Source organism: Anolis carolinensis, chromosome 2 (genome assembly GCF_035594765.1).
Source record: "Anolis carolinensis isolate JA03-04 chromosome 2, rAnoCar3.1.pri, whole genome shotgun sequence".
NCBI lineage: Eukaryota > Metazoa > Chordata > Lepidosauria > Squamata > Dactyloidae > Anolis > Anolis carolinensis.
In genome coordinates, this window is record NC_085842.1 from 30805028 (window position 1) to 30814947 (window position 9920).

Sequence of the window (9920 nt, forward strand, 5' to 3'; positions counted from 1 at the left end):
GTTTCTTGTGCTCTTGAAGATGTTGATGTGGCTCCAGTACTCTCTGGAGAAGTGGTTTCTTGGACGACTGTAGATTCAGATGTGGCTGCTATTGTACTCTCTGGAGAAATCGAAACTGACACTGTTGTAAATTCAGATGAGGCTTTTTTTGTACTCTCTGGAGAAGTGGTTTCTTGGACCACTGTAGATTCATATGTAGCTGCTATTGTACTCTCTGGAGAAATCGAAACTGACACTGTTGTAAATTCAGATGCGGCTGTTTTTGTACTCTCTGGAGAAGTGGTTTCCTGTGCCCTTGGAGATTCTGATGTGGCTGCCATTGCACTCTCTAGAGAAGTTTTTTCTTGGACCACTGTAGATTCCGATGTGCCTGCTATTGTACACTCCGGAGAAGTGGTTTCTGACAGTGTTGTAGATTCAGATATGGCTGCTGTTGTACTCTCTGGAGAAACAGTTTCTTGTGGCCTTGGAGATTCAGTTGTGGCTACTGTTGTAGTCTCTGGAGAAGTGGTTTCTTGCACCACTGTAGATTCAGTTGTGGCTGCTATTGTACTCTTTGGAGAAATCGAAACTGACACTGTTGTAGATTCAGATGTTGCTGCTGTTTTACTCTCTGGAGAAGTAGTTTCTTGTGCCCTTGGATATTCAGATGTGGTTGCCGTTGTACTCTCTGGAGAAGTGGTTTCTTGCCCCACTGTAGACTTACATGTGCCTTCTATTGTACTCTCTGGAGAAGTTGTTTCTGACAGTGGTGTAGATTCAGATGGGGCTGCTCTTGTACTCTCTGGAGAAGTGGTTTCTTGTGCCCTTGGCGATTCTGTTGTGGCTGCCATTGCACTCTCTGAAGAAGTTGTTTCTGACAGTGTTGTAGATTCAGATGTGGGTATTTTTGTACTTTCCGGAGAAGTAATTTCTTGTGCTCTTGAAGATAGAGTTGTGGCTGCTGTTGTAGTCTCTAGAGAAGTGGTTTCTTGCACCACTGTAGATTCTGATATGCCTTCTATTGTCCTCTCAAGAGAAGTTGTTTCTGAGAGTGTTGTAGATTCAGATGTGGGTGTTTTTGTACTCTTCAGAGAAGTGGTTTCTTGTGCCCTTGGAGATTCAGATGTGATTGCTATTGTACTCTCTGGAGAAGTTGTTTCTGACAGTGGTGTAGATTCACATGTGGGTGCTGTTGTACTCTCCGGAGAAGTAGTTTCTTGTGCCCTTAAAGATGCTGATGTGGCTCCTGTACTCTCTGGAGAAGTGGTTTCTTGCACCACTGTAGATTCTGATGTGCCTGCTATTCTACTCTCTGGAGAAGTTGTTTCTGAGAGTGTTGTAGATTCAGATGTGGGTGCTTTTGTACTCTCCATACAAGTGGTTTCTTGTGCCCTTGAAGATTCAGTTGTGCCTGCTGTTGTACTCTCTAGAGAAGTGGTTTCTTGTGCCCTTGGAGATTCAGATGTGGTTGCTGTTGTACTCTCTGGAGAAGTTGTTTCTTGGACCACTGTAGATTCAGATGTGATTGTTATTGTTCTCTCTGGAGACGTTGTTTCTGACAGTGGTGTAGATTCAGATGTGGCTGCTGTTGTACTCTCCGGAGAAGTAGTTTCTTGTGCCCTTAAAGATGCTGATGTGGCTCCTGTACTCTCTGGAGAAGTGGTTTCTTGCACCACTGTAGATTCTGATGTGCCTGCTATTCTACTCTCTGGAGAAGTTGTTTCTGAGAGTGTTGTAGATTCAGATGTGGGTGCTTTTGTACTCTCCATAGAAGTGGTTTCTTGTGCCCTTGAAGATTCAGTTGTGCCTGCTGTTGTACTCTCTAGAGAAGTGGTTTCTTGTGCCCTTGGAGATTCAGATGTGGTTGCTGTTGTACTCTCTGGAGAAGTTGTTTCTTGGACCACTGTAGATTCAGATGTGATTGTTATTGTTCTCTCTGGAGACGTTGTTTCTGACAGTGGTGTAGATTCAGATGTGGCTGCTGTTGTACTCGCCAGAGAAGTAGTTTCTTGTCCTCTTGAAGATGCTGATGTGGCTCCCGTACTCTCTGGAGAAGTGGTTTCTTGGACCACTGTAGATTCAGATGTGGCTGCTATTGTACACTCCGGAGAAGTGGTTTCTGACAGTGGTGTAGATTCAGATGGGGCTGCTCTTGTACTCTCTGGAGAAGTGGTTTCTTGTGCCCTTGGAGATTCTGTTGTGGCTGCCATTGCACTCTCTGAAGAAGTTGTTTTTTGGACCAGTGTAGATCCAGATGTGCCTGCTATTGTACTCTCCGGAGAAGTAGTTTCTTGTGCTCTTGAAGATGCTGATGTGGCTCCCGTACTCTCTGGAGAAGTGGTTTCTTGGACCACTGTAGATTCAGATGTGGCTGCTATTGTACTCTCTGGAGAAATGGAAACTGACACTGTTGTAAATTCAGATGCGGCTGTATTTGCACTCTCTGGAGAAGTGGTTTCTTGTGCCCTTGGAGATTCTGATGTGGCTGCTGTTGTAGTCTCTGCAGAAGTAGTTTCTTGTGCCTTTGGAGATTCTGATGTGGCCGCTGTTGTACTCTCTGGAGAAGTAGTTTCTTGTGCCTTTGGAGATTCTGATGTGGCTGCCGTTGTACTCTCTGGAGAAGTTGTTTCTGACAGTGTTGTAGATTCAGATATGGCTGCTGTTGTACTCTCCGGAGAAGCTGTTTCTTGTGGCCTTGGAGATTCAGTTGTGGCTGCTGTTGTAGTCTCTGGAGAAGTAGTTTCTTGTGCCTTTGGAGATTCTGATGTGGCTGCTGTTGTACTCTCTGGAGAAGTAGTTTCTTGTGCCTTTGGAGATTCTGATGTGGCTGCCGTTGTACTCTCTGAAGAAGTTATTTCTTGGACCACTGTAGATTCAGATGTGCCTGCTATTGTACTCTCTGGAGAAGTTGTTACTGACAGTGGTGTAGATTCAGATGTGGCTGCTGTTGTACTCTCTGGAGCAGTACTTTCTTGTGTCCTTGGAGATTCTGATGTGGCTGCCATTGTACTCTCTGAAGAAGTTGTTTCTTGGACCACTGTAGATTCAGATGTGCCTGCTATTGTACTCTCTGGAGAAGTTGTTTCTGACAGTGGTGTAGATTCAGATGTGGGTGCTGTTGTACTCTCCGTAGAAGTAGTTTCTTGTGCTCTTGAAGATGCTGATGTGGCTGCCATTGTACTCTCCAGAGAAGTAGTTTCTTGTGCCCTTGGAGATTCAGATGTGCCTGCTATTGTACTCTCTGGAGAAGTTGTTTCTGACAGTGGTGTAGATTCAGATATGGCTGCTGTTGTACTCTCCGGAGAAGCTGTTTCTTGTGGCCTTGGAGATTCAGTTGTGGCTGCTGTTGTAGTCTCTGGACAAGTGGATTCTTGCACCACTGTAGATTCTGATGTGCCTGCTATTGTACTCTCTGGAGAAATTGTTTCTGACAGTGTTGTAGATTCAGATGTGGCTGCTGTTTTACTCTCTGGAGAAGTAGTTTCTTGTGCCCTTGGATATTCAGATGTGGCTGCCTCTGTACTCTCTGGAGAAGTGGTTTCTTGCCCAACTGTAGACTTAGATGTGCCTGCTATTGTACTCTCAGGAGAAGTTGTTTCTGACAGTGTTGTAGATTTAGATGTGGCTGCCATCGTACTATCTGGAGAAGTGATTTCCTGGACCACTGTAGATTCAGATGTGGCCGCTGTTGTACTCTCTGGAGAAGTAGTTTCTTGTGCCTTTGGAGATTCTGATGTGGCTGCCATTGTACCCTCTGAAGAAGTTATTTCTTGGACCACTGTAGATTCAGATGTGCCTGCTATTGTACTCTCTGGAGAAGTTGTTGCTGACAGTGGTGTAGATTCAGATGTGGCTGCTGTTGTACTCTCTGGAGCAGTAGTTTCTTGTGCCCTTGGAGATTCTGATGTGGCTGCCATTGTACTCTCTGAAGAAGTTGTTTCTTGGACCACTGTAGATTCAGATGTGCCTGCTATTGTACTCTCTGGAGAAGTTGTTTCTGACAGTGGTGTAGATTCAGATGTGGGTGCTGTTGTACTCTCCGTAGAAGTAGTTTCTTGTGCTCTTGAAAATCCTGATGTGGCTGCCATTGTACTCCCCAGAGAAGTAGTTTCTTGTGCCCTTGGAGATTCAGATGTGCCTGCTATTGTACTCTCTGGAGAAGTTGTTTCTGACAGTGGTGTAGATTCAGATGTGGGTGCTGTTGTACTCTCCGGAGAAGTAGTTTCTTGTGCTCTTGAAGATGCTGATGTGGCTCCAGTACTCTCTGGAGAAGTGGTTTCTTGGACCACTGTAGATTCAGATGTGCCTGCTATTGTACTCTCTGGAGAAGTTGTTTCTGACAGTGGTGTAGATTCAGATGTGGGTGCTGTTGTACTCTCTGTAGAAGTAGTTTCTTGTGCTCTTGAAGATGCTGATGTGGCTGCCATTGTACTCTCCAGAGAAGTAGTTTCTTGTGCCCTTGGAGATTCAGATGTGCCTGCTATTGTACTCTCTGGAGAAGTTGTTTCTGACAGTGGTGTAGATTCAGAAATGGCTGCTGTTGTACTCTCCGGAGAAGCTGTTTCTTGTGGCCTTGGAGATTCAGTTGTGGCTGCTGTTGTAGTCTCTGGAGAAGTGGATTCTTGCACCACTGTAGATTCTGATGTGCCTGCTATTGTACTCTCTGGAGAAATTGTTTCTGACAGTGTTGTAGATTCAGATGTGGCTGCTGTTTTACTCTCTGGAGAAGTAGTTTCTTGTGCCCTTGGATATTCAGATGTGGCTGCCTCTGTACTCTCTGGAGAAGTGGTTTCTTGCCCAACTGTAGACTTAGATGTGCCTGCTATTGTACTCTCAGGAGAAGTTGTTTCTGACAGTGTTGTAGATTTAGATGTGACTGCCATTGTACTATCTGGAGAAGTGATTTCCTGGACCACTGTAGATTCAGATGTGGCCGCTGTTGTACTCTCTGGAGAAGTAGTTTCTTGTGCCTTTGGAGATTCTGATGTGGCTGCCATTGTACTCTCTGAAGAAGATATTTCTTGGACCACTGTAGATTCAGATGTGCCTGCTATTGTACTCTCTGGAGAAGTTGTTACTGACAGTGGTGTAGATTCAGATGTGGCTGCTGTTGTACTCTCCGTAGAAGAAGTTTCTTGTGCTCTTGAAAATGCTGATGTGGCTGCCATTGTACTCTCCAGAGAAGTAGTTTCTTGTGCCCTTGGAGATTCAGATGTGCCTGCTATTGTACTCTCTGGAGAAGTTGTTTCTGACAGTGGTGTAGATTCAGATGTGGGTGCTGTTGTACTCTCCGTAGAAGTAGTTTCTTGTGCTCTTGAAAATGCTGATGTGGCTGCCATTGTACTCTCCAGAGAAGTAGTTTCTTGTGCCCTTGGAGATTCAGATGTGCCTGCTATTGTACTCTCTGGAGAAGTTGTTTCTGACAGTGGTGTAGATTCAGATGTGGGTGCTGTTGTACTCTCCGGAGAATTAGTTTCTTGTGCTCTTGAAGATGCTGATGTGGCTCCAGTACTCTCTGGAGAAGTGGTTTCTTGGACCACTGTAGATTCAGATGTGGCCGCTGTTGTACTCTCTGGAGAAGTAGTTTCTTGTGCCTTTGGAGATTCTGATGTGGCTGCCATTGTACTCTCTGAAGAAGTTATTTCTTGGACCACTGTAGATTCAGATGTGCCTGCTATTGTACTCTCTGGAGAAGTTGTTTGTGACAGTGGTGTAGATTCAGATGTGGGTGCTGTTGTACTCTCCGTAGAAGTAGTTTCTTGTGCTCTTGAAAATGCTGATGTGGCTGCCGTTGTACTCTCCAGAGAAGTAGTTTCTTGTGCCCTTGGAGATTCAGATGTGCCTGCTATTGTACTCTCTGGAGAAGTTGTTTCTGACAGTGGTGTAGATTCAGATGTGGGTGCTGTTGTACTCTCCGGAGAAGTAGTTTCTTGTGCTCTTGAAGATGCTGATGTGGCTCCAGTACTCTCTGGAGAAATGGTTTCTTGGTCCACTGTAGATTCAGATGTGGCTGCTATTGTACTCTCTGGAGAAATCGAAACTGACACTGTTGTAAATTCAGATGAGGCTTTTTTTGTACTCTCTGGAGAAGTGGTTTCTTGGACCACTGTAGATTCATATGTAGCTGCTATTGTACTCTCTGGAGAAATCGAAACTGACACTGTTGTAAATTCAGATGTGGCTGTTTTTGTACTCTCTGGAGAAGTGGTTTCCTGTGCCCTTGGAGATTCTGATGTGGCTGCCATTGCACTCTCTAGAGAAGTTTTTTCTTGGACCACTGTAGATTCCGATGTGCCTGCTATTGTACACTCCGGAGAAGTGGTTTCTGACAGTGTTGTAGATTCAGATGTGGGTATTTTTGTACTTTCCGGAGAAGTAATTTCTTGTGCTCTTAAAGATAGAGTTGTGGCTGCTGTTGTAGTCTCTAGAGAAGTGGTTTCTTGCACCACTGTAGATTCTGATATGCCTTCTATTGTCCTCTCAAGAGAAGTTGTTTCTGAGAGTGTTGTAGATTCAGATGTGGGTGTTTTTGTACTCTTCAGAGAAGTGGTTTCTTGTGCCCTTGGAGATTCAGATGTGATTGCTATTGTACTCTCTGGAGAAGTTGTTTCTGACAGTGGTGTAGATTCACATGTGGGTGCTGTTGTACTCTCCGGAGAAGTAGTTTCTTGTGCCCTTAAAGATGCTGATGTGGCTCCTGTACTCTCTGGAGAAGTGGTTTCTTGCACCACTGTAGATTCTGATGTGCCTGCTATTCTACTCTCTGGAGAAGTTGTTTCTGAGAGTGTTGTAGATTCAGATGTGGGTGCTTTTCTACTCCCCATAGAAGTGGTTTCTTGTGCCCTTGAAGATTCAGTTGTGCCTGCTGTTGTACTCTCTAGAGAAGTGGTTTCTTGTGCCCTTGGAGATTCAGATGTGGTTGCTGTTGTACTCTCTGGAGAAGTTGTTTCTGACAGTGGTGTAGATTCAGATGTGGCTGCTGTTCTACTCGCCAGAGAAGTAGTTTCTTGTCCTCTTGAAGATGCTGATGTGGCTCCCGTACTCTCTGGAGAAGTGGTTTCTTGGACCACTGTAGATTCAGATGTGCCTGCTATTGTACACTCCGGAGAAGTGGTTTCTGACAGTGGTGTAGATTCAGATGGGGCTGCTCTTGTACTCTCTGGAGAAGTGGTTTCTTGTGCCCTTGGAGATTCTGTTGTGGCTGCCATTGCACTCTCTGAAGAAGTTGTTTCTTGGTCCAGTGTAGATCCAGATGTGCCTGCTATTGTACTCTCCGGAGAAGTAGTTTCTTGTGCTCTTGAAGATGCTGATGTGGCTCCCGTACTCTCTGGAGAAGTGGTTTCTTGGACCACTGTAGATTCAGATGTGGCTGCTATTGTACTCTCTGGAGAAATGGAAACTGACACTGTTGTAAATTCAGATGCGGCTGTATTTGCACTCTCTGGAGAAGTGGTTTCTTGTGCCCTTGGAGATTCTGATGTGGCTGCCGTTGTACTCTCTGGAGAAGTTGTTTCTGACAGTGTTGTAGATTCAGATATGGCTGCTGTTGTACTCTCCGGAGAAGCTGTTTCTTGTGGCCTTGGAGATTCAGTTGTGGCTGCTGTTGTAGTCTCTGGAGAAGTGGATTCTTGCACCACTGTAGATTCTGATGTGCCTGCTATTGTACTCTCTGGAGAAATTGTTTCTGACAGTGTTGTAGATTCAGATGTGGCTGCTGTTTTACTCTCTGGAGAAGTAGTTTCTTGTGCCCTTGGATATTCAGATGTGGCTGCCTCTGTACTCTCTGGAGAAGTGGTTTCTTGCCCAACTGTAGACTTAGATGTGCCTGCTATTGTACTCTCAGGAGAAGTTGTTTCTGACAGTGTTGTAGATTTAGATGTGGCTGCCATTGTACTATCTGGAGAAGTGATTTCCTGGACCATTGTAGATTCAGATGTGGCCGCTGTTGTACTCTCTGGAGAAGTAGTTTCTTGTGCCTTTAGAGATTCTGATGTGGCTGCCATTGTACTCTCTGAAGAAGTTATTTCTTGGACCACTGTAGATTCAGATGTGCCTGCTATTGTACTCTCTGGAGAAGTTGTTTCTGACAGTGGTGTAGATTCAGATGTGGCTGCTGTTGTACTCTCTGGAGCAATAGTTTCTTGTGCCCTTGGAGATTCTGATGTGGCTGCCATTGTACTCTCTGAAGAAGTTGTTTCTTGGACCACTGTAGATTCAGATGTGCCTGCTATTGTACTCTCTGGAGAAGTTGTTTCTGACAATGGTGTAAATTCAGATGTGGGTGCTGTTGTACTCTCCGGAGATGTAGTTTCTTGTGCCCTTGAAGATGCTGATGTGGCTCCCGTACTCTCTGGAGAAGTGGTTTCTAGGACCACTGTAGATTCAGATCTGGCTGCTATTGTACTCTCTGGAGAAATGGAAACTGACACTGTTGTAAGTTCAGATGCGGCTGTTTTTGTACTCTCTGGAAAAGTGGTTTCTTGTGCCCTTGGAGATTCTGATGTGGCTGCCGTTGTACCCTTTGGAGAAGTGGTTTCTTGCACCATTGTAGATTCCGATGTGCCTGCTATTGTCCTCTCAAGAGAAGTTGTTTCTGAGAGTGTTGTAGATTCAGATGTGGGTGTTTTTGTACTCTTCAGAGAAGTGGTTTCTTGTGCCCTTGGAGATTCAGATGTGATTGCTATTGTACTCTCTGGAGAAGTTGTTTCTGACAGTGGTGTAGATTCACATGTGGGTGCTGTTGTACTCTCCGGAGAAGTAGTTTCTTGTGCCCTTAAAGATGCTGATGTGGCTCCTGTACTCTCTGGAGAAGTGGTTTCTTGCACCACTGTAGATTCTGATGTGCCTGCTATTCTACTCTCTGGAGCAGTTGTTTCTGAGAGTGTTGTAGATTCAGATGTGGGTGCTTTTGTACTCTCCATAGAAGTGGTTTCTTGTGCCCTTGAAGATTCAGTTGTGCCTGCTGTTGTACTCTCTAGAGAAGTGGTTTCTTGTGCCCTTGGAGATTCAGATGTGGTTGCTGTTGTACTCTCTGGAGAAGTTGTTTCTTGGACCACTGTAGATTCAGATGTGATTGCTATTGTTCTCTCTGGAGACGTTGTTTCTGACAGTGGTGTAGATTCAGATGTGGCTGCTGTTGTACTCGCCAGAGAAGTAGTTTCTTGTCCTCTTGAAGATGCTGATGTGGCTCCCGTACTCTCTGGAGAAGTGGTTTCTTGGACCACTGTAGATTCAGATGTGCCTGCTATTGTACACTCCGGAGAAGTGGTTTCTGACAGTGGTGTAGATTCAGATGGGGCTGCTCTTGTACTCTCTGGAGAAGTGGTTTCTTGTGCCCTTGGAGATTCTGTTGTGGCTGCCATTGCACTCTCTGAAGAAGTTGTTTCTGACAGTGTTGTAGATTCAGATATGGCTGCTGTTGTACTCTCCGGAGAAGTAGTTTCTTGTGGCATTAGAGATTCAGTTGTGGCTGCTGTTGTAGTCTCTGGATAAGTGGATTCTTGCACCACTGTAGATTCAGATGTGCATGTTATTGTACTCTCGTGTGAAGTTGTTTCTGACAGTGTTGTAGATTCAGATGTGACTGCTGTTGTACTCTCCTCATAAGTTGATTCCTGTTGTGTTGTAGCTTTTCCCCCCATTGTAGATTCAGATGTGGCTGTAGTTGCACTCTTTGGAGACATTGTTTCAAACACTGTTGTAGATTCAGATAAGGCTGGTGCTGTACTCGGTAGAGAACTTGTTTCTTTGACAATTGTAAATTCAGATGTGTCTGCTGTTGTACCCTTTGGAGAACTGGATTCTTGCACCGTTGTGGATTGGAATGTAGTTGCTGTTATAAGAGCAGTAATGAAGGATGTTGATGATATTAGTTTAGCTGTTGTACTCTCTTGGGAAGTTGTTTCTTCCACCATTGTAGATTCAGATATTGCCCTCTC

The 9920-nt window shown here is 44.9% G+C and overlaps 1 protein-coding gene across 1 annotated transcript in view; it reads right to left on the bottom strand.

Moving 5' to 3' along the window:
* Positions 1-9665, bottom strand: part of LOC103278025 (mucin-3B) — a 30043-nt gene extending 20378 nt beyond the window's left edge. The window contains exon 1 of the mRNA XM_062969338.1: positions 85-9665. Coding sequence (XP_062825408.1) covers positions 85-9665 — 9581 coding nt within the window. The remainder of the gene's footprint in view (positions 1-84) is intronic.
* Between the last annotated feature and the right edge of the window lie 255 nt (positions 9666-9920).